Source organism: Vulpes vulpes, chromosome 6, assembly GCF_048418805.1.
Source record: "Vulpes vulpes isolate BD-2025 chromosome 6, VulVul3, whole genome shotgun sequence".
Lineage (NCBI taxonomy): Eukaryota > Metazoa > Chordata > Mammalia > Carnivora > Canidae > Vulpes > Vulpes vulpes.
The window spans coordinates 75,405,398-75,431,582 of NC_132785.1; the positions used below are offsets into that span (position 1 = coordinate 75,405,398).

Below are 26,185 nucleotides of genomic sequence, written 5' to 3' on the forward strand. Positions count from 1 at the left end.
AAAATGTGGTGCATGTACTTTTACGAAGATTGTTGACTTCTAAAGGAACTGCTTTTAGGTAAAAGAAAGTATAAACTAAATTTATAGGCCAAATTCAACTCTTAAATAATGAAAAATGTATTTCAATGACTGGAATCTTTTACTCAAGCAAGTTTTCTATTATTTTAAGAGTTTGAACAAAAGGGTATTGCATTTCAAGTTCCAGTAATGACAAGTAACTAATACTTGTTTTTAATCTTACCGGCATCAGATGGTAAATGATGGTAGGGAGCTGGAGAAAAAACCTGTGCTGCAAAATCTTCAAATGTCGTTGGTTCTAAATGGTGCTGGACAATTGTTTGCAGGTATCGTGCTCTCTCTTCATAGCTGATTTACCTTCAGTTAAGGACGTAGTTAAATGCAGCTTACAGTGGAAAAGAACAGATCTTATCAAAAAGGACTACTCTGATTGCTAAGCTATTACTTCTTAATAAATGTAATTATTCACTACTCTTGCATATCATTTAAAAGTATGGCTTTTTAAGAGTAATAAAACCCCTACATTTTTAACACAAGTTTACTCTTCAGGTGATACCACTATATATGGCAGCTTAAGAGAGAGACATTTATTAGAAAACAATGATAATACTAAACTGTTGAAAGAAAGAAAGGTAACCATTTACTTGAGAAAAGGTTCAACTGCTATCAGGTCAGCCTAGGCTCATTTTTATCTTGTTAAATCGGCTTCAATCTGCAGATTCACTCTGAAAAGCCACACAATAAATACTAGAATCCTGCTTAAAAACGGTCTGAAATTGTATATTTTTCATTTGTGAAGACTTATTGTGAGAAATTCCTGCATATCTTCTTTTTCTAAAATCCTTGTATTTTCCCAACAATTGTTCTCATTTTGAATGGAAGACTACTGTTGCTGTAATCTGCGAATAACTCCATGCGGTTAAGAAAAATACATAGTTGAATCTGTATGTCAGGAAAAAATATCTAGTCAATTATAACACTGAAACAAGCAGGAACATTTGCAGAGAGTCCACAGGACTCCTAAATACTGTCTAACAAAGCATCTACAGGGCACTGACACTGACAGAAAAATACTGTACTTCTCTTTCACCACATTTTCTTCTCTGATATTATTGACAAGCAACCAGTACCTTGAAGTGTTGTTGCTTTTGAACAACCCACTCCAGGCTTCCTGTTTCAGCAGGCCTGATTGTGCTGTTAGCACAGAGAGGGCGAGAAAGAGAGAGAATATTTCTGTTGTTCACGAAAGCAACTATGGAAATGGCTGTCAAAATGTAGAGCAGCAGGCAGCAACATACAATTATCAGGAAAAACTCACATGCTGACTTCATGTCGTATAGTTCCTGAACTGAGAAATCAGTTAACCTTTCTTCTACAACTTTTAAAAGTTTTCCTGCTGTATCAGTGTGCTATATTGCTGGCTTTCCATAAGACATTTATATAACTATGAAGGCTAATAAAGATTTGCCTTATTGGTTTTTCTTTCTTCACTGAATTTTTTTTTCCCAAAACCCATTATAGTATGTTTTCCTCAAAATTCTTTATTCTTTTTTTAAAACTGCAATTCAATTACTATAGTTCTACAATTCTAGAAATTGTAGACCAAGCCTACAACCAAGACCAAGAAAAAAATTTGTAAGGAAGATAATTGAAAGTGATTAATTCAATTGGAGCTAACACAGCCACAGTTACACTTACAAAAGGTTATTGACTAAGAGGACAAAAGCTAAGAGTTAAAGGTAAGACTATAGTCACTAGTTACTTAGACTGTGAGGTCTTTTGCCCTCTAAATGACTTCAGTACTCTCTTCTTGTATTACAATTTATTTTATGCATGAAATATTTAAATCTGAATTCCAATTTCTTACAATCCATTATTTTCAATTCTGTACACTGGGACTGAACTTTGAAGAATTCTACTTCTCAGGAGAAGATGCTATATTAAAGTGATCAGTGGAAAAGATTTTATGGAAGAAACATATTTTTGAATGTTACCTTAGAAAAGTAATATAGCACACTTTTAAAAGGAGGTATATGGTTATAAGTGGAAGAGGATGAAACTGATGGTTCAATCTAAATAATACCACATATCTCACAACTTGTTGGAAAGTACTTTTTTCATTGGGGGAGATTCACAGCTGCCGAATTTTCTGCAGTTAATAGAGTCCTTTGATTCACAGCAGTGCCCCTTGTACAAAAAATACTGGCCTTTGTGTATTACCAGAAACTAATTTTCTATTTGGCTGAAAAGGGAAAAATGGGGTTATTGCTTCTCCCTCCTACAGAGCTTTTCATTATGCCTGATGCACTCAACTTCTAAGCTCTTCTGAGAAAAAAAATAACTGAAGAGGCAAGAGGTAGAAAAATGAGCTTGTTAGCACATTAGAAGTGAAGTATCTTGGTGGGCCCTAGAAATTCCCAGTGGTGTGTTAACTTATCACTCTATGCATGCTGGCACTGATAGTCTCCCAATTGATCACTCTCTTTTCGCACCAAAGGTGCTGCCAGGAAGCAAAGGCTGAAGGCCCACAGGAGAACAGTCTGCTATCAAAACAAGCTGTTTTTAAAAGTCTGCTTGAATGGGTAAAATGCTTCATGAAAAGTAGGGTGGAGACACCTACCTGCTTTCAAAATGCTCTACTTTCAGAAGGCCTATAAATGAAATATTTTACTTTATCTTATTATATTTGGAGTTTACACAAAAATTAGGCAGACAGAAAGAAAATGTTAATATTTCTAAAGCCAGGAGGATATTTCCAATGTAGTAAAATTTAATAACGGAATGAATATCTACATAAAATACATCTGGAGTATAATTCTATTTCACTCTTACAAAACTCTGAAGAAACTCAAATACAAAGCTATACAAAATAAAATTATCCAGCTATAATGTATTCATTTTGTGTAAAAACACATGATGTATTTAATTACAAAAAATATTATTAAGTAAAATGCTCTAAAACAATTTTTAAGAGTTCAAGTTTACATGGTAGAGTCAGTGAATGGTTGAATTTAAATGAAAAACTAGCACTTATCACAAATTAGGCAAGTTAATGTCTGAAATACATTAAAGAGATATAAGGAGCTCTATTTAAGCCACAGCTGAGTCCATAACAGGATGTTCTGTGATTGAGATGATGATAAAGTTAGTTAAAAACAGTGCTGTCAGCATCTGCAATGGTAACCATAATCCAAAATGGTTATTTCGTATATCTCCTCATAATAGATGAGACACTTATTCCTTAAAAGGCAACTCTCTAGGGAAGAGTTATTAGTACCTATAAATTGAGTGGCATACACAAACTTGATCGCTAGCAACAACAGGATAGCTCAAGCTATATTCCTACTGTGAGTGCATGTTGCCATTGGCATTGAAATTAAAAAAAAAAAAACTGAAATGGGTGAGATAATAGGGAATGGTAAACGAATTCAAAGCAAAATTTAAAGTACAAGTCTAAGTTGAAATACAGTTTTTGTTGTAAATTTAAAACAACTCAAGCCAAAACTAGCTAATAAAACACCATTTGATGAGGGAGACTTTTAGCTGGTAGGAATCTTTAATACAGAACTAGCCAATCAAAAGAAATAACACACAGGTGCTGCAATCATAGCAATATAATTATCCACTAATCCTCCTTCCTTCTACTTTCTGCAAAAGCAGAAAAGGAGGGAAGGAATATTGCTATTCCAAAAATAATAAAGGGAACTAAACATTTTCTGTAGTATAAATACTTTAAATCTAATTGGTGCTTCATTAATATTACTATTCATTTTAAGTAACTACTTTTGATTTTAAACTTATATGAAGGGCAGCCCAGGTGGCTCAGCAGTTTAGAGCCGCCTTCAGTCCAGGGCGTGATCCTGGAGACCCAGGATGGAGTCCCACGTCAGGCTCCCTGTATGGAGCCTGCTTCTCCCTCTGCCTCTCTCTCTGTGTGTCTCTCATGAATAAATAAATAAAATCTTAAAAAAATAACTTATATGAAATTACTTATGGCCCTCTGTCACTGTGTCAAGACCAGATGTCAAGAAACTGGGGTTCAATTTCAACCTAGTCCTGGAAAGAGAAGTATGAATTCTCTCTGCTGCAGTTTATCTGTATGTTAAATGGGGATACCACCACCTGCTTCTATTTATGTAATAGGGATGCTGAAGATAAAGGATATAAATATAGGGTAACCCAAAAGTCTGCCTACATCTGTGCTAAACATAGTTTTTCTGACTTTTGGTTCAAGTCTTTGTAAATTGCAGGTGCTGTCTCCCTGAGGGCAATTTTCAATGTCTGATTAAGGAATATACCTGTATTCATGCCCAAGAACTCTGGTAATATTTCTTGTTTGTGATGTGTACAGAGGGACTTTTGACTTATTCCAATGAGACGAAAAGGATTTCTCGTGAGAAAAAGACAGTATGAAGAAAAGCTACTACAGAAGGATTATTTAGTACACTTTTCAATTTTACTAATGCGTAGGGAAGATATATACAAGGTAGATTTGGTTTTAAAGAAGCAACGACCTTTCATTTTCTACAATAATTTTAACAACTGAATGTGATTTTGAACTGTTTTTACTTGAAATTAGAAAGGGCAAAACTTTCAGTTCTGTGATCACTAATTCCATGGCATGCCCAGTAGGTTCTTTAAACATTTAGCTCAGCTGTAATTTGTAACTAGTCTCAAAAAAAAAAAATGCAGGAGTGTGACTGTGTGTGTGTGTGTGTGTGTGTGTGTGTGTAAAATGTACACAGCAAGAATGAGTATGAAGTACTTTTCACAAAAAGGAATTATGGAAATTGTAATTTTAAGCGTATGTCTGAGACCTATCACTGCTTAATTTCCTCGAGTTCAGATTTAATGTTTTCTTTCCTAAATAAGAAAAAAAATATTGGCTTTTTAAAGTAAAGGCAAAGTATGAAGTGTTTATATCTATGCTCATTATCATAGCCTCAGAGATTTTTAGGCCCATTCTGAAATTCCTAAATTAGTAAGCACTTGCCTGCACTCACATTTTCTGTGGCTTCTTTGCTGTTTTAATACTTAGGGATTTTATCTCCCTTCTCTGTACAGAAGATTCCAAGAACAGTAACTGTAGGAAGAGGGAGGAGAGTTCTGCCTACTGACTTAAAATTTGGAAAGCACTACTTACAATATATATCAAGTTTGTAAGATAGTTGGTGGGAGTTTTCACATCATAGAACTCAACAAATGCCACAAATCAGGGCCTCCCCCTGCCCTCAGCGCCAATTGTTAAATACCAAGTGTGTTGTGTCTTTTTCTTTGTGTTTGTTCTCCTAATAAACTAGTGGGGAGACTAATGTTACAGGGGCAGAGACCATGTCCTTCTTATTTTTACATATCCTGCACCTAACACAAGGCCCAGAAGTACTCAATGACTGTTTACAAAATTATAGAAGAAATAAATAAAGCTGGTCTGATATTTGATACACTGGTATATACAGACAACCCCCTTCCTGTAATCCCAATTTGGCTCTCTAGAAAGCAAAAACCCTTTGGGGCCAATATAGTTGGGACTTTTCTAAGATTGGGTTTAGAGACAGAGTTTGAATCCTCCTGTGAGTTTGGTTCCATCCCTACCCTTGATCTTGCTCACCTTTGGAAGAAGAAAAAGTGAACGAAACACAATGTATTTATACATAAGGTGTAATAATAAGAAAAAAGACTAATAACTTTTCAAAAAAAATCGTAATTGCCTAAAGAAGAAATTCTATAACTCTTCAAAGTAATTACAACTGATTACAATTTAGCATGGAAATATTTTGTCCCACTGGTTGGGACAATTTTTTAAATTTAAAGAAATCTTTGAAGTTTTCATAAATTCTATAGTGGTATGAAGCAAGAAATTTAGTTAATAAACTAATTCTATTCATATTTAAATGGCCATCTATAAAGAAAGAAAGGGAAAAAAATGTCAAGAAATTCTCTGTAGATAAAAATCAGATGAAGTTTAATTTCAAAACTATTTTAGGCAGATCTCCAAAACTGCTCTGGTACACTATAAGAATAGATGTAGCAATACTCTTGAAAAATAATATTCAGAAATTTATTAAGGTTTTTAAAAAGACTATCTTGAGAGGGTTTATCCCAGGGCATCATTTACTGAGATTATTTTAGGACAGTCTGAACTAAAGGAAGGATATAACAATCATCTTACCAACATTACTTTCAGGAAACTTAGCAAAATCAGCAAAATGTTTATTCGGCAAGAAGTCTTGCCTGGATGGAGAATACAGAGATTTGTTCAGAAAAACAAAGCTGCTGATCTGTAGAGTTGGCACTAGAACATTGGTCATTTAATAGTCCAGTGCTCTTTCTATATCCAATCTCAATGATTTGAGTTTTGTGTGGAGAAAAGAAAAGGCATAAGAGGCATTTTAGTTAGTTCTAGGATGGCCAACACAATGATGATTAGTTTAAATTTGAAGATTGCAATTTTTGAAAAATGTTTGTTTATATACCAGAATATCATATATAATACAGAAAAAACCCTTAGCATGCTCTAATGAAAATGAGAAAATAAACTACCTTTGGATTTTTAGTTCTAAAAGGCCTTGACATATCTTCAAATATTCTGAAGCAATGTCATTACACAGGGTCTTGGAGAAATAATTGAAAATAAGAACTTATTGAGATATAGGATATACGTAAATATATTTTCCAATTACATCTCTAGAATTACATGGCTATTAATAGTCATATTTTCTTGAAATATCCAGGGCAATTAAGTACCCCATGGACTAATAGGCACTGTTCAACCATAAGATGAAAGTAAACTATACTTGCTTACATTAACAAGATCTGGTAAATACTCCATCACTTCTTTCCTAGAGTAGCGAATTTCTTCAAGACACATGCAGTGTAGCTCACTGAAAATTTCCCCTAAGTAAATGGAATGAATCTAGGTATTAACATTGTTTATTTTTATTATGTTAATAGAAATTCTTCTGAAAGTCTGCAACAGGTTCTAACAAATTGTGTATGATTTTTATGATGTATTATACTAATGAAATTCTTTAGTAGTTGCTACTATCTATGCAATGAAGGAAAAGCTGTGATTTGTCAGAGCAGACAAAGCTGGGCTTTAATCCATCCTTTTAACCATACTGCCAAGTCTATATTGTTTTCACTGCGTCTCAATTAGGAGACAGGCAGGACACCTGGTACTTCTTTATCTAAGTCCCATGGGCTGCCAGATGACTCAAAATCCATAACAGGTGCTAAGGCAGTGTGAGGATAGTCCTATTATTGAAAGCTGGAGTTGAATAAAATTTGGACCATATATAATTGCTCATAAATCAGTCAATTACTAAATGAAAACATTAAGTAAAAAGTTGATAAGCCCAATTCTACCAAAGTTCATGTAAATACATTTAAAAAGATTAACCTTAAATAAATAGGATTAAAAATTTAAACCTCCCTAAAGGTTCTGAAAATCTTTCCTGATTTAATAATCCAATAATCACTGGTGGTTTCTAAAAAGGACTAACATGATTATGAAATATGTATATTCCACTTTCATGAAAGTTCTATGAGTAAAATATCTAAAAGAAAAACTGAGTTACCTAGATTTCAAATTTAATGACATTAAAATTATAGATTCTCATTCTTGGTAAGATGTACTTGAAAATATTAAGTAATAACAAGACTTTAACCATCAACAGAGAACTGCTTCAGAATCACATGTATTAGACTAAGAGTTTAAAAAACATTGGAGGATGACTAGAAACATTTTGTATTGTTTCTTCTGGGAACAAAAATTTCAGTACATTAAAGTTGAGGAAATGAATGCATGTGTTTGAACTAAACACTGAACTTGGATTCTTGTTAGAAGACTGCAAAAAAGGAAAAAAATAAGTGAAATTTTACAGTGTACAATTACTTATGTGTTATCTCTACCTAAATGTGTACTAACTTAATTAAGATTTTGTTTAAATGCTATAATTATCAGGAGTACAGAAAAAGTGATTTATTATCATGGTATGTAGTTACAAAGTACAACAAACTGTCATTTAAGACTGTGTCATAGAATCTTTGATAAACAGTATATTGGCTTAAACTAATGCACTATATGCCCCTAGGGAATGATGGGCTTAGAGACTGGACTTTAACAACAAAATCTACCCATTAATCTTGACTTAAATATAATCTATTCTGCAGTAAAAGGAAGAACGGGCATTCAATGAATTACTGTTTTTGAAATACTGCACTGGTGCCCATTTACTAAAAGCATTTAAGGGGACATGAGGAGATGGACGACTAGTAAATTTTACAGACTGTTACTATTTCACAAACATGCATTTGATTTTTCACTAACTTAGCAAGACTATCCCATTTAAAAAAATTATAAATAAAAGGACATGTTGCAGAAATTATAATGTTGCAATATAATTTAGTCAACTTAGGTTCAGCTGAAAGAACCATCCATGGAAATATGCTGTAGGGTCAGGATCCTGGGGGCTGAAGTAAGCTGAAGTAGATCAGTGTTTCTTTGCATCAAAACCACCAAATGCTTGATTAGACTGAGCAGAAAAAGAAATGGGAAGGCCAGCAGTTTATACAAATACCACTGCATACAATGCTTCATAAAAAGGGAAGCAACCCTCACATTTTTAAATATACCTGAAATAGACTTCAAGGAGATGGAGAGAAAATCAGGAATGACTGAAATAGTTATAAGTTACTCATCTGAATGATAAATCCAGTATTTAACCTTAAGATTTGCTAACTAGTTTATCTATAGGGGATTATTTTAGAACTTGCAATTGTTATGCATAATATTAATTTGCATTTCTATATTAATATAACTTGTAGGTATTCAGATATTTGGGAATTCTAAAAAAACATGGTTTAAAGGAAATAAGGCCAAATTTGTCTTTTATCTGAGATATGGATTGTAATGGTTTTAATCCATTTTTTCCTTAAAGAATTCTGGTTAAGATTAAAAAATATATTTTCATCTAAATATAAAAAATATAAAGCAAAACCGACTTTTCCTCTATTTTAATCTTGTGGGTTTAAAATAAATAATGGCCATGTTAACAAGGAATTACTACAGGTGGTTGCTTAAATATATTTGCTTTTTTTTTTATAGTAGGTATGTGCTAAATAAAAGTCAACACTCCTATCAAAAGAGTAAGTAAATGTAGAAACATCAGTTCTACAACAGCTATTTTTGCTCCTTCTCTATTCTGAACAGCAATTAGTAAAGCAACCCCTTCCCCTCCTCCCTAGTGCTGTCAAGCTGTTCAGAGCAGTTTGCAACTCAACAATGGTACCATTGTGAATGCTCTCTGGGCTTCCTTCCCACAGAGAGTTAAATGGGCAGTTCCTGCTGCCCATGATTGGTGTCCAGTGAAATAATACTCAAGAGCCAGGTTTTATCAGCTTCACGCCAAAGAAGTGAAGCCAGGGAACCCAAGCCTTCATATCATACTGGACCATATGCCAACCCTGATGGCCCCAAAGGTTTATCACTATGAATCAGGATCCATCATGTCCCTTGTGAAATTTCACTTCACATACCTTATGTGAAATGCAAAGCTTCACTAAAAACCGAACCTTCTTTACAATTGGCATGAACAGATGGACGGTAACAGTGGTTTGGCAAGCAAAAGTTAAGATTTAAATAGGCTGTATTCTAGTGTTTGAGAGGAAAAGCAGTTAGAAGAAAATGGGGGAGAGATTTGTGACCCATAGTTTAATTTTAATTCCATTATTGAGTTATTAAAAATTCAATGGCAAACCCCTTATTTTTAGTAAAAGGGAAAGAAAGGATTAAAAGCACTGCAATTCCTATGTCAAACAAGGTTAGAGACTAATTTCAGCTTTATATCCTTCATTCTTTGCACTCTGAAATCCGCAAATAGCATCTAAATCTACTGCTGTTTTTATATTTAAACAAAGACTAGAATAAAACTTGTACAGTATGTACTAGGTGTAGGGAAGGATAATGTGAACATACCAGTGCACCTTCATCACTAATATTAAAAAAGTAAGGGTTTAACAGAGGAAAAAAAAAGTCCCTGTTCTATCACAGGTGAAAATTTAATAAAGATGGAAGCAGAGAAACTTCATTTTGTAATTTTTAAAGACAGTTTGCCCAACACCTGATAGAGTTCTCTACTTCCTTGTACAGTATGCACTATGATATGATCCAACTGTTAAGACTGGTATATGTGGACCATACTGCCACACTGGACTTGATACAACAGGTTAAGATGGTGGTAGTCCTTTCTTTTCCTTTGCTATTTTTGCCATGAAGACAATATACTATACAAACAGGATAAAAAAAATCCTCATTTATCAGTAACATAAAAAAGCATAATAATGTGTAAAAGCACAATATGATATAAAAGTACTTTAGAGGAAAAGTGTAAAGAAGGTTTGTATGCAAGAATGTGAGTCTATCATAAGACTTGAGATTATGAAAATCTCAAATGCTCTGGCAAATATATGTAAATATTATCAAACACTTAAAAAACTTTTTTTTTTAAATTTTCATTTATTTATGATAGTCACAGAGAGAGAGAGAGAGAGGCAGAGACACAGGCAGAGGGAGAAGCAGGCTCCATGCACCGGGAGCCTGACGTGGGATTCGATCCCGGGTCTCCAGGATCGCGCCCTGGGCCAAAGGCAGGCGCTAAACCACTGCGCCACCCAGGGATCCCAAAACTTCTAAGTCTTATTAAGAAAAATACTACTAGCTATTACTGTAATTAGCTTGGAAATTATTCTATGACTAAGCATAAAAATATTTTATTTAATCTATAAATCAACTCATTTTAGAAAAGGAAAATACGTTCAAGCTGCTCTGCTATTCAAGAAGCAAAAATTATATAAAAGCAGGAGGAACTGTCACCTTAGACACTGGCTGTTATATTATTGGTAGTAACATTAGAAAACCAAGTTTATGTTTTATTTTTCTGCTTCACTGCGTTATCTGGTTTGGACTTCATCTGCTATTACTCTTCCCTTTGCTTTATACCACCCAATACTGAGGACCTCCTTGTATTTCTTTTGTTTTTCTCCTCCTTGTATTTTTTAGTCACATTACACTTTCATCTTTTCATGCTTCCTTGGTAAAACTATTCCTAATTTCCTCCTCCCCACTATTCTCTCCCACTGTAATAAAATTAATCACGTTTACCATCCTACTTTGTAGATATCACCACTGCTGGACTCTTCACCAGAGGGCACTTCATTTACTCAATACTCACTCATTCACACATTCACCCATACCCATCCAGAGTATAAGCCCCATGAAAGTAGTGACTATCTTTCTATCCCTAGTTTTTCTTCCACAGTGTCTCCTATATAGCAGGTAGTCAAGAAATATTTGTGAATAAATGAAAGATCCCAAAGTGCTTAGCGACCTTTGTTTTGGGTGAAGAAATAAATAATAGACTTTTATTTATTTTTACATGAACAAGTTTGAATGCAACTCAACTTCTATTGAGATAGCCACTTTGTCTCTTTTATATAGACTTATTTTATAGATTTTATTCCTTTATTTCTGAGAGGATCTTAAACATACTTATTTTAAGGTCATTTTGATGTTCTATATAGCTTTTTAAAATACTTAAATCTGTCATTGGTGCATTATGTGTTCTTGTTAGAGAATAAAAATTGAAAATATTTCTAGAATTAATATAATGAAATAGAAAAAGAAGCTGGTCATATCCTGAAGTCATTTTTGTGAGCTCCCATTATTTAAATATAGCAAAAGTAATTATTATTGGTCTATATTAGTAAAGTGATCATCTCTAGAGAATATAAGAAGATGCCATTTTCAGACATTGGTATAATTCTATAGAATAAACTTCATTATTATCAAAACTTTATTACATATCAGAGAGACTTATATTTATTGCCTTTATATCTTTTTTTTTTTTTTAAGATTTTATTTATTTATTCATGAGAGACACAGAGAGAGAGGCAGAGACACAGCCAGAGGGAGAAACAGGCTCCATGCTCCTGACGTGGGTCTCCAGGATCACACCCTGGGCTGAAGGCGGTGCTAAACCGCTGAGCCACCTGGGCTGCCCCCTTTATATCCTTTTTAAAGGCAAAGGCAGATTTGCTAGACCAAAACTAACATCTTGAAAGGTATGCAATAAAATATTCCCACAATCATTTTAAGGAAATCTCTCAAAATACCAATAACATCATCAATTGGCATATATTGCCATTTTTAAAAAAGAACAGCTGAATAAAAGAATATATTAGAGTCACAACAGAAGTGTTTTACATATCCAGGGTCCCTGTTTAAATAATTACTCTGTGTGCATAGACTATAAGGTTTAGGCCAGGGGAGGGGGATGTTTAAACACAAGCTTTTGAAAACAACAACAACAACAACAACAACAACACTTTATTTTTTTTTTTTTTTAAGGAATCCAACTTGGTTTCCTTTTTTTTTTTTTTTTTAATTTATTTATGATAGTCACACAGAGAGAGAGAGAGAGAGAGAGAGAGGCAGAGACATAGGCAGAGAGAAGCAGGCTCCATGCACCGGGAGCCCGATGTGGGATTCCATCCTGGGTCTCCAGGATCACGCCCTGGGCCAAAGGCAGGCGCCAAACCGCTGCGCCACCCAGGGATCCCAACAACAACACTTTAAATAGTGATGTCCACCTCTTTAACACAGGAGACCGAAATGCTCCCATTACAGAGCACATTGTTCAGTAAATAAGAACGTTTGTCTGCTCTTAGAGAGGTCCCACCACAATGGTTAATATCAAAGGCACAAGGGCTGCAAGCATTTCAAAAGTCACAAAGCCTGGATAACTTAGTTGATAAGACATTTTATGTAAAGAATTCTCTTCTTTTGAAGTATGAATGACCATAATTGTAAATCTTAGAGCTTGTAACAAATAACCAATTTGTCCATGAAGTTTAAGACTTTCACTTAGAAAAAAAAAAAAGACTTTCACTTAGAAAGTATGTAGAAAGAATGGGACTTAAGATATTGAGAGCTCCTAATGGGAATCACTGATGTAGGGGGTGCAAAGGTTCAAGAAGTAAAACTGAGGACCTTAGCAGTATGTAGACTCCCATAGCTGCCCCTCCCAGCTCTCCTAAGGCCTTCCTTGCCATTCAGCAGGAAGTGTAAGCCTTCAGGACTATAGCCACTGCTGCCTCCGTCCTTAGGGAGTGGAGGCGGGGGACACTAAATTGTACTCTTCCTAAGACAACATCTGTGACTTCATGAAGACACAGGTGTCTTGGCTCACTTTTCTCCTTGACAGATCCTGCCTGTCCCCTCCCTCCACCTCCCCCCACCCCCCAAGAAGTGGAGGGAAAAACCTCATCGACTATTGATCTCTGAAAATTATTTTCATTAAACTGTAATGATCTCTTAATAAAAATATAATGATGAATCAGTCAAAATACAACACCTTTGTGTGTATGCTATTCTGGCTTATTCATGTATCAGAGGCAGTTTCTACTGTTCTTAGGTTTCCTTTTCTTTCTATCCAGCATGCTCTTATATTTGTAGCCTAGACTAATACAAACTACCAATTATAACAACAACAAGCAACTTATTTTTAAAAGTATATTGGGAAATGAACAGAAATTTTGTTAAAAAAGAAAAATGAAAAATGGTTAATCCATCTACCCATGAATCCATCTACCCTGTCCTGTACTACTTAAAACAAATTGCTAGCCACTTACCGCTGTGCTAGAAGTTACTACAACCAGGATAAGGCTTATTAATATGTGCGCACACAATAAGCCCTATAACAAAATGTTATAAGACAGTGTGTTGCTTAGTGAAGGACACTTTTTTTTTTTTTTTAATACAAAGTTTGGGTCATGCAGAATGAGTATGTTAGGTGAAAGATAGTAGAAGGGCATTCTTGGTGCAAAAACAAAAAGAGACGGGCATTCAGGGATGATAAATATGGTCTAGCTAGACAAATAAAGGGTGTCAGTGTGATGGGAGATGAGAGCAAGGTTGAGGGGCAGAGCTGGAAGGAGTACAGGTATGTTTGACAAATGCAATAAGAAATAGGAGGCTTGGAGGGTTAAGCTAGTAAGAACTGCTTGCATGTAGTTAAAGAATTCACATAAGAATTTCAATACACAGTCAAGAGTTATCACAAGTCTCTTAGCATACTTAACGTTTGTATTTTAGAGAAATACTTCCAATGCAGAGCGTAATAAATATCATCAACTATCAGGTTAACTACCAATTTTTGAGCTCTTGCTACATAACAGGCTGCTTAGTGCTTCATGTAGATAATTTCTTTTTCTTTTCTTTTTTTTTTTTTAGATAATTTCATTTAATCCTTAAACAGTCTTAAATTTGGTGCTCTTTTTACAGATTAAATTAAAATTAGACAAAGAGTGACACAATAAGTGGTTCTGGACTTTGAAACCCAGGCTGATTTGCCAACAATCAGCTTCCACATTTTATTTTTTTAAAGATTTTTATTTATTTAAGAAAGAGGACTGAGCAACAGAGAGCACAAGTGAGGAGGAGAGCAGGGAGCTGTATGTGGGGCTGGATCTAGGACCCTGAGATCATGACCTGAACTGAAGGCAAGACCGCTTAACCAGCTGAGTCACCCAGGTGCCCCTGCTTCCACATTTTAAAATATAATTGATAAATTAAGGGCAGTCCATATTTATGAATATTATCTTCTGAAGAAATAATCTTCAAAAGACAATATACATAAAATTATGTAGTTTCTCAATAAACTCACTTTCTTCTAACACGAAATGGCAGCAATATTGATGGGCCTCCCTAAGAGGTTTTATAATGTTCTATCATAATGAATGGCAAACTACATTAGTGGAGCCAATCAATTACATTTCATTTCATTTTGGCTCTCATACTTTTGCAACAAGTTCTTTACATGCGAGTAGTAGAACTGTAGGGATAACAAACTGTGACTAATTGAAGAATGATCATTGACTTCCGGTAATTTGTCTGATAAAGTTAAACAGAAACCCAATTCTGGCATTTATAAAAAGGTCAAATCTAAACAGATTAGAACAAATCAAATAATATTGGATGGGTAGGAAAGAATATTAAACCTAGGAAGAACATGTTTTTTAAAGATGCCATTGAATTTTGTAATATCCCCCATACTGTATATTTCAGAATATCACGTATATATTATATGTATACATACAAAGCCGCTAGATATAAATTACAAGAATTATAATAGACATATTGCATTCCATCTACTAAAATCTCACCCTCTGAGGACCAGATTTTCTATGCATTCTTCCTTTATTTTTCACTCCCAAAGTAATAACTTCTTCCTTAGAACTCCCAGAGCATTTTATCTATAACCCTACCATGTCACATTTTATCTTGTGTTATAATTATTAATTTGCATATTATTCTCCCCACTATTAAATTATAAGCTTATTGGAGAAAAAAATTGCCATCTACAGCTGTCTGTTGAAGAACATGCAGGTTGGGGAGCCAACACCCCATACATCCCCCAAATCTTTTAACTCCCCCAAACTTAACTACTAATAGCTTACTGCTGATCAGAGCCTTACTGATGACAGTTTATTAACACATACTTTGAATGTTACATGCATTTCATAATGTATTTTTTTTTGAGATTTATTTATTCATGAGGGAGAGGGAGAGAGAGAGAGAGAGAGAGAGAGAGAGAGGCAGAGACACAGGCAGAGGGAGAAGCAGGCTCCACGCAGGGAGGCTGATGCGGGAATTGATCCCAGGACTCCAGGATCACACCCTGGGCCGAAGGCAGGTGCTAAACCACTGAGCCACCCAGAGGATCCCCTCATATTGTATTCTTAAAATAAACTAGAAAAAAGAAACTATTAAAATCATAAGGAGGAAAAAATACATTTACAATACTATACAGTATTTTATCAAAAAAAAGCCATAAATAAGTGGACCTGAGCTGTTCAAACCTATGTTGTTCAAGGGTCAATTATGATTTGTCTCTACGTGTTTCTCAAATTTTTACCACTATCATAAAAGTGATCAGTAAATATTTTTGATAGATAATAGTACAGTTTTATTTCTTGAGATGGTGGTGGTTAAATTGTAATTATTCACCATATACTACATTTAGAATAATGTACTTATTTCAAATTATATTTTATAGTACAAAAGGTTAAAAAGAAAAAAATGAAGAAAAATGGGATATGTGAGACAGTTAATTTTATGTCAACTTGGCTAGGTCATGGTATCCAGTTCTTAAACACCAGACTTTGTGTTGCTGTGAAGGTATTTCTTCAGACATGATTACCATTTAAAACCAAGAGACTTTGAGTGAAGTAGATTATCCTCCATAATGTATGTGGGTAGGCCTCAACCAATCCGTTAAAAGCCCTAAGAGAAAAAACTGAGGTCCCCACCGAAGCAAGGAATTCTACCTCCAGATGCTTTCTGACTCAGATTATAATATCAACTCTACCTAAGAACTCCTGCAGATTTCAGACTTGCCAGTCCCCACAAGTATGTGAGCTAATTCCTTAAAATTAATCTTTTTCTCTTTATGTATGTATATACCTACATCCTGTGATTCTGTTTCTCAACATGATTATATACTGTAACTTCTGAAAAATTTCTTTGTGTAATGAATCTGTTAAAAAATAGAAACAGTACACACATGATAGCATCATATTTAACATTTGTACAGTTGAAATGTCTCTAGGAGTGTAACAAAAAATTGCTTAAAATTTTTATTTAAGGTTTAGAGTTATGATAGCTAAGATCATGAAATTAATATTATGAAATTGTTATTCTCATTGCAAAAAAAGCCCCCCCAATCCAAAACCAACTCCCCAACACACACACACACACACACACACACACACACACACACACACACACACACACCAGGTAACTAACAAATGATGTCTAAGATCAACCTGAAATACCCCTCAGGTCCACTGGTTACCCAGAACCTGCCTAGAACCTGTCTATTCTTCCTCCCAGGCATTGCATTTCAATTCTAATTGCATGATCAAACCAACAAATTGGGCTCGAGACATAAAAAAAAAAAAAAAAAAAAAAATCACCCAGCTGGCAAAGACCGAGGTTGCAAGAAAATGCTTTTCAAGTACAAGTAATGCAAGAAATGACAAGTGAAGTGAAGGAGAGGTTTCAAAGCTTGAAAGACAGTCATCAATACTGACAGATTACTGTAATTCTGGCTGCCAGCATGATCGATTTGGACAGCATATGACAATCAATATTGTCCTCATTTAGTGAACAACATTAGATTCATAGTTACAGAAGATGTTCCCAGGATAAAATTTAAACTGTATTTAATGATCATAAATAGCACAATTTATGCTGTGGAATCTTAGTGGGTACTTTTATTGGGCATAAAATAACTAACACAGCAGTACAATTATCTAAATATAAGTGAGTTTATTATATATTCTTTTATCCCTTTATTTCTCTTATGAGGATTAAAGTAGTAACTGGTGGTTTTCAAAACCTACTTCTATTTCAATTTCTGTTGTAATTTCTGTTAAGTTCTATTGATCTGTTTTAGAACACATGATTTTTTTCCTTAATGGAAAGCTACCTGATTCCTCAAAAACATACATTTTAAGATATTTCTGATATGTATTTTTTATTTAAAAGTCAAAGACATTTATATTTCAAAATCTTAAAAACACCGAGTTGTAATTTAGTATATAAGGTTGCATTTAAAAATCAAGTAATCTACCTGTATGAGATCATTTCCCCTGACATTTAGAATTAATATAGAACTTTGTGAATCCTTGTAAAAGGTGACTATATATTTCTCAGATTAGCAAAGGCTAGGAGCACCTTTATTATATCTTTAAATAGTATGGAGAAATAATTTCCATATACCTTCTAAATTCAAGCTTCTGAGTCAAGAAAAATTTCTTTGATCTGATTTTATGTTTTTATTCTGAGTGTTCCAGAAATGGTCTCACTGAAGGAATTTGCTCGTATTTGCTGTGTAAATGAAGTGTTCATGTTTATTCTTTTCATCTGAAATTATCTCTCTTCATCTTAGAAATTTTTTCCAATGTGGTATCTATTAATGTCTCAGCAAGATTAACTAACTATTAAAAAACTTCAAGAAACAGGCCTGAAAATCCAATTCAATCAATTAACCTACCAACCAACCAAACATAAAAACTCAATTAAAAAATTCCTTGGTTTTGGGTAGAGTTGTTTTAATACTGACTGTAATTTTTACACATAACAGAATTAATCTCTCCACAAAATAATGTACCTTATTTCATTTACTAAGCACATCTAAATTCATTACTTCATTTAATCTTCAGAATAATTTTGAGATGGGTATTATATTTTTTATAAAGGAAGTGAAGTTTAGAAATTTTGTGACTAGCCCAAGATCACAAGGCAGAGCTTGAGTTAAAATCAATTATTTTCTAACTGCAAATCCAGCCACCATACCTCTAGTATAACATGCAAATCCGAAGTAGTTCTCAAGAGTACGAAATTAGGTGCAGGAAAAAGAAATTAAGCCATAGCCTCAATACTTTTAATTCTGCTACTTGGTAAGGTATGCATCTTAAATGTTTGTACCTTGGGCCAGAAATAGCTTGTGTTTGCTAAAAAAAAATTGAGTTCCTGTTTTATGACACAAGAGGCAAATACAGCTTTGTCCTACAATCTAATCTCTCTCATCACTTTCCCAAAAGATTTTTTTTTTTAAAGATTTTATTTATTTATTCCGAGAGAGGGGGGGGGTGGCAGAGTCACAGGCAGAGGGAGAAGCAGGTTCCATGCAGGGAGCCCGACGCGGGACTTGATCCCAGGTCTCCAGGATCACACCCTGGGCTGGAGGCGGCGCTAAACCACTGCGCCACCGGGACTGCCCATTTTCCCAAAAGATTTAAGGCATTCTTTCAACTGTGTCTTAAATGAAATGGTGGAGGACACTAACCTTAAGTGAACATCAGGATGAGGCAAACTGTAAGGAGGCAAAGATCTGAAAGAAGACAACCTCAGAGGAGTTGACGATGTGAATAAAATTAGTTTATGGGTAATAATCTGTATATTCCTTGTATATATCTGTATGTATCTATATAATCTGTATATAACTCTCTAGAGATATTATGGAATAATATAGAATCATTACATTTTACAACAATGACACTTCAAACCTGAGCTTTCAACTTAAAGTGAAGATATAACTGTCACTAATAAATGCTATATCCATGTCCTTAAGCTTAATCAATGTATAATAATGCCATGGTCCACCTATAATTCCATTTCACAGTGTCAGAATACAGGAGAAATTACATAGGAATCAGACTGCTTAAGTCAATTTTCATCATCAAAAGAGAATATATGTGGCAGACTTACAATAAATCCATTTCATGTGGAACAAAACATAGGATACTTTAAAAAACCTTCCCTATAAAGCTTAACAATTTATTAAGTAAAAGAAAAATAACTGAAATGCTTTTAATCATATAGAAAAGATACATGGAAACACAAATTCGTTTTAGAAAGGAATATCAGAAAATAATTTAAAACTGTATACATATTATGTCCCAGGCATTGCTCTGAGCTTTATACGTATTGATTCATTCAGTTCTCATAACACAATGAACTAGATGTTATCATTCTCATTTTATAGATATGGAAACTGAGACTCAGAGAGGTTAAATAATTTGCTCAAGGCTAGACAGCTAAAGAAATAATGGCCAGCATTTGAGTCCAGAAATCTGGCTCCAGAAGCCATGTTCTTAAACACTCCATATCCTCTCCTACTTCCATGTCTTTGTCTTGTTCCCTTTGCCTGGAATGCTCCTCTCAATTTCATCCACCCAATTAACTCTTTATTCATCATCCTTCAGTATTAATCCTCATATTTCTCCTAAGTATCTCATGACACCACTATCCCTCTTCCAGCTGAGAGGCTGCTTGTCATTATATATCCGGAACACTGTATGTAACTCTGTTACCACATATACACTAAAAACAGTTTATTTCCTCAACTAGATTGAATACTTTATGATGACTGGTTATTTCTATACATTTAGAGTATAAGAGTACCTCGCAGAACTCTAGAGTATTAAAGTACCCCTGATGGGGCCCTAATAATTAACCAAAAGATAAGCACTCATTAGTAGTGTATAAAAGAAAATACATCACTCAAATATAACTGCTCAAATACTAGGGAGGAACTCTATCATCTATATATCAATAAACACAAATTCACCTAACACATAATACCTACCTTGGAAAGTAGACATGTATTAGAGAATAAACCATAATGTTGAAAAGGATACAAGTTTTGATACAATGGAATCAGAGATTTCAGAGCACGGCTTGCATTTATAGCTGTTGCTCGAACCATAATGGGTAGGACCTTTCCATTCACAATAGCGCCATCAAAAAGTGGACCAAAGAAAGGAACCTGGTTGAGAATTTAGAACATAATTTTATATTCATATTGGAGAAAGATTAAAAATTAAAATAATCAAGACACTGTACACAAAATGGTTTTACTTCCTCTTTAGTTTTTCCTTCAGTAGAAATAGTATTCAAACTAATTTCTTCTCCATGATTCACACTTAAAAAACAAACAAAAAATGCTGAAGGTCTATAGAGTTTCCCATTCAAAAGAACTGTGCTTCATTTAATTGACTAAATAATTCATATTCTCTGACAGTTTTCAAATTTTTGTAGCCTCAATTGTACACAAAAATCTAATACTGGAAATAAATTCCTTCTCCTCCACTGCATAAATTTAGTAAAGATAATATATTCTTATAGGCAGCAAGTTAGTTTTTCATTATTTTTGTGTGATGCCAGTTCTATTTCAGAACCTAAGAGACATTTATTAGAAAATATCTATGCTTTGATATTTGTCATTTCTACCAGATGACTGACAGTTTCAAAGTTATTCTATTTGTATATGGTTGGGACAAATGACAGCTGAAGGCAAGGATGGGAGCTGTGGATAATACAGAATACAGTAAATATTTCAGGCTTTGTGGCCATATATTGTCCCTGATATGTATTTTTTAAATTTTTAAGAAAGATTTTATTTATCTATTTGACACAGATTGAGAGAGAGAAAGCGCACCAGCAGGGGGAGTGGCAGAGGGAGAGGAGAAGCAGACTCCTCCCCCTCCACCCTTCCCCCTGCTGAGCAGGGAACCTAACATGGGTCTTGATCCCAGGACCCCGAGATCATGATCTGAGTCGCAGGCAGATGCCTAACTGAATGAGCCACCTAGGCAACCCATCTTCTTTGATTTTTAAAAAAGAAAAACTGGCGGGGGGGGGGGGGGGGGTGGTGGGGCGGAGGACACTGAAAACAAAACAAAAACAAAAACGAAAGAACAAGGAGGAAAAAACTCATTAAAAATGTAAAATCCATTATTGGCCTGTAGGCTATACAAAAATAGAAGTGGGCCATAGTTTGTTGACCTCTGGTTTAGATAAACCCTAAAACAATCTGACTATAAATTTAAATTCACACATGGGAAACTTAGTACAATTCAAGAAATTCTAAAGATTCATGATCAACTGTCAAAAAATATGTTTTCCAAAAATTCAAAAAGTATTCAATTAAAAAAAGAAAGACACCAAAACACTACCATACTTTTTTTATATTATTTTGAAAGAAAAGACTACTGCAACTGTGTTTCAAACCTATGCTATAAGAGATCCAACTAGAACAACTTTTTTTTTTTACTTTGTAGAACTTTCATTTATTACAGAACATGACTAAATAATCATGACATCCTTAGTAAGATATATCAACTAAAAACACAGGAATCATACATTCCTATCCTAAAGGGAATGATTACTTCTTATTGCATATTTTAGGAAACTATTATCATCCTCTTAAATAAAAGGTAATCCTTTTGTGAGCATAGTAGAGAGGAATTTCTACTCTGTATCACCTTAGCCTTCTCCCATTTGAACACAGTTTCTTTGCTATTTTTCCAGTTTTAGCTCCTTCTGAACTAGACAGACAATTTACATAGTTTCCAGAGTCTGTGTCTCATTTCTCTCCGTTTTTACAACCTGATATGCCTAGTTTAATTCTTCTGAAAGGAGAAACTCACAAACCCATAAAGAGCTCAAGATATATGAATGAAGTGTAGGATAAGGAGTTCTTACCTCTGGTTTTTTCATTATTTGAATACTGAACATATGATTTTTCATTGGATATATTATAATAAGGACATCACCAAATTCTGTAGGAATAATTCCTCTCCTGTAGTCTCTAGTATGCTCTGACCAAACAATGTGTACTTCATCATTTCCCAAATGTCTCAACTGGAAAACCAAGAAAATAGTTGATAGTGCTTTAGAAAAAAGATATAGCTTTTCAAACAGTTACTGACAACATACTATAAAAAGATTAAAAAATAAAGAAATTAAAAAAACTCATGAATTTCCTTTGATCATTTTTCACATGCAACACAAACATTCAAAATATTTGGAGACACTGCAGGAGAAAATTTTCAGCTGTCTCCTGTCAATGAGAAGCAGAGAATAAAAAATATTCACATACAGCATAGACACTCAACTAGTAACCATACTAGTTTCCCACTACCAAACCTTTTAAAAGATTGTTTGAATGTTTTAAAAAAAAATGAGCAATACAAGATTCTTCTTTTTTCTAACCACTCTTTCAAAGGGCTAATGAGCAGTAAAATTGCCTAAAGAAGGCAACAGGAAGAGAAGGGAAAAGAAATAGATAATTCATAAACTGGGTAAATAATCTATTGAGTAAGAGGAAGTTGACTGTATATGGTTCAACAGGTTTTTTTTCCAGGGTTTGCCTATGAAATGTTGTGTATAAAATTCTGGCAGACAGACTTCTTAAAATGTGCTAGACTCTCAAGATATTGTTTAAATATATTTTGTGCTGCTTACAAAGGTGCTTCTGGCAATCAGAAAGAGTTAACATTATGACAATTAAAATTATAAAAATTTAAAACATTCAAAAGTTGGATTTCTAAGTTACTAGAAAAATGAATACATTACCCATTAGTAATGAGTTTCAATAAATTATAAAGTTTTCTTCACAGAAATTATCATATAAACATGTATTTTAATATAAAATTTGGTTATCTTAGTAGATTAATTGATTCTGTCACTACAAACACTTGAGTCCATTTTTGGTGCTTATCTCACATGGGTTTCTTTACTACTTTCAGATAAATTGACATACTGTATGTGTGACACATTGAAGGTTTAGAAGCTTTGGAGGAGAGAACTAGGATAAGTGCCATCAATATTTTCTGTATGAGCTAACATACAAGCAATTTTTAAAGTATGTAATCTACTTGGCTTTAAGACCACAGAGTAGGAAAAAAGTTAAATGTGTCATTTCAACCAATAAACAAGAAGTCTAATTAATGAAAGGCTCTCTTCTGTTATCCTTTTTTTTTTAAATTTTTTTTAAAATTTATTTATGATAGTCACAGAGAGAGAGAGAGAGAGAGGCAGAGGGAGAAGCAGGGAGCCTGCACCGGGAGCCTGACGTGGGATTCGATCCCGGGTCTCCAGGATCATGCCCTGGGCCAAAGGCAGGCGCTAAACCGCTGCGCCACCCAGGGATCCCTCTTCTGTTATCCTTAACCCTGAAAGTGTTTTAAAAAATTTTTAAAGTAAGCTTTACATCCAATGTGGGGCTCAAATTTATGAGCCAGAGATCAAGAGTTGCACACTCTACCAAATGAGCCAGCCAGGTACCCCATAACCCTGGAGTTCTTAACTTGGGCTCATGGGGTATGAATATTGAAAATTATGTGTACAATTTTATTTGTGTATTTTTCAGAGAAGAGAGTCTATCAAATAGGAATACATAACAAAGAAAGCCAAGAACCAGTGTGCTAATGGTTTTTAAAGTCCCTCATGGCAGTCTATCTAGAAAATCTTAATCACAATGAATGTCATTAAAGTATCTGAAAACACGAGGCAAATTCCTGAACTTTAACATTGTATTCCTAAGCAAGAAATGCCCCCCTCAGACACTTCAAAGTTTTGTAAGACAGGACTCAAGTTAAATCTAGGGAAGAGAATCTATTATTTTAGAAATACAGTATACAAATATTTATTTTCTTTTAAGGAGACTTTTTTTTTTAGTTTTAAGCATATTAATTTTTTTTTCTTTTTTGGAAACCATAAACATGCTTATTGTTCCTACTGTATGATGTTAGGCCTAACTATCAAAATATTGTTTAAATTTTAATTGTCATTATTTACACCAAGCCACACACATGTGTAGATACACACACCCCTTGAATAATATACATTTAAAATTTAGTACTTGAGCTCTGGGACATTTTTAAAAACCAAATGGATTACACAACTTAGAAGAGCCATGGCTCTATAATTTCATTTTTTAATCAAAATACTTTAAAAATATCCTTCCTATACAGCCATCCCCATGTGTCAGCTTCCCTAATAGGTTTATGTTAACTGAATACAAAAGAAATGTGAAATAAATTTAACCAGGAGGGATGATCCAATCTAATTTTGATACATTAATGTCATATGCTGTACATGTTACAATAGCAGCCAGATCTAATACTAAGCTCCAGGCTATACTGAGATTTCCAAATGGCAGATTGTTCTAAGTGATATCAAGTATAATTGAAGTAATAAACGATAGTAAAAGCTGAGCACACTGTCAGGAAGAATTTAAGTATTTACTTTTTAAAATTAAATGAGTTAGGTTAGGAAAGACAAGACAACTGAAATAATGCAGGTCTCAATTTACAGAAAATTCCTTTTATTTATCTGCTACATTAACCCTTGAACTCTTGCCAAAGCTATCTATAATTTCTAGTGTCCACTTATCTAAAGAAATGAGAGAAAGGGCAACTAAAGTTTTATCTTATAACCCAGCTTGTCTTCAAATATCTACCACAGAGTATTAAAAGTCTGTTATAGAAGTTTAATGGAAAAAAACAATATATTTTTACTAAGATGCTGTAATACAGATACTTGTGGCAAAGAACCACACATATAACAAAGTCATTCTAAATATGTTCAAGCATTCTGAAGGGAAAGCTTCAAGAACATCCTTATCATTTTTGAAAGAGTAATTATGTTGTTCTGATTAGGCATGTTTTTGTAACCTTAGGTCTTTAAAACCTGCTATATAATAAACACAAAGTGAGAAACTGCTAATCACTGCTATGCATTATCTTAGGAATTTTTGAAAGAATGAATTTTGAGTATTAACAGAAATTAAGAGAAATTTCAGTAGTATGTTTAACATATTTAACACAAATATATTTAATATTTCATGTTTATTATTTCATGTTTATCTTTTATGGACTTACAAGTGTCCTGTGTATAACTCTCCAGGTTTTTCTATACTCTGAGGACTCTCAAAGAATTCCTACCTATATGTTTTTGTACCCAGATGCCAGTCACTTCTGAAATGGAGTACAAGACTTTGGGATAAATCTGTTAAAATGACTGGCAACCAAACGATTCTTCCAACTCACTTCAAATGCTGCTGAAATAATTTTATTTCAGGGCATGTAATATAGGCTGAGATTATCCATAATCAATTCATAAAGATAAAGTACTTAAATGAAATTCAACATGTGTAAAACTGAAGTCCTCAATACACTATAGAATATCAGCATTGGAAGAGACCCTAAAGCTCTGATTTCCCACTGCAGTATCCCTGACAAGTAATCCTGCTTCTGTCTGAATACTTCTAGTTGGGAATTTACACCTTCATGAACCAGCCCATTCATTTTTAAAGAGCTACAATCAAAATATTCTTTATACTGAGCTAAAATTTGCTTCCTAAAGCTAGTTCTTCTAATATGACCAAGTAAATCCAGTCTATATTCTATATATTATATTTCCAGATATTTGAAGAATGGCCTAATATACATCTCAATTATTTCTTTTCCATGTTAAATGTGTCCTTAGTTCCTACTCTTTAGCTTACAAATCTGTTCATTATCCTGGATTATTACCTCAGTTTACTGATGTTTCTATTAAATTGTGGTATCCGGAATTGAACATATTATTAATATATGCTCTAATACAATCAGTCAACAAAGGATCACTTCCTTGTTCTGTTAACTAAATTATTTTCTACATTTTTATAGAGTTGGCTCAAATAGACATTGTAGTCAATTCAAACTCTTAAGTCTTGTTATTACAAAGTTCTAAGCAAGTAAAACTGACTACTAG

General features: G+C 34.0%; 1 protein-coding gene across 11 annotated transcripts in view; it reads right to left on the reverse strand.

The window, feature by feature from the left end:
• The window catches only part of RALGAPA1 (Ral GTPase activating protein catalytic subunit alpha 1), a 240,264-nt gene that overhangs the window by 9,348 nt on the left and 204,731 nt on the right, over positions 1-26,185 (reverse strand). For all 11 annotated transcript variants that reach the window (XM_026019058.2, XM_026019059.2, XM_072761425.1 and 8 more), the window contains 3 exons: positions 22,130-22,288; positions 20,284-20,411; positions 242-366 (listed from right to left, as the gene is read on the reverse strand). In XM_026019058.2, coding sequence (XP_025874843.1) covers positions 242-366; positions 20,284-20,411; positions 22,130-22,288 — 412 coding nt within the window. The remainder of the gene's footprint in view (positions 1-241; positions 367-20,283; positions 20,412-22,129; positions 22,289-26,185) is intronic.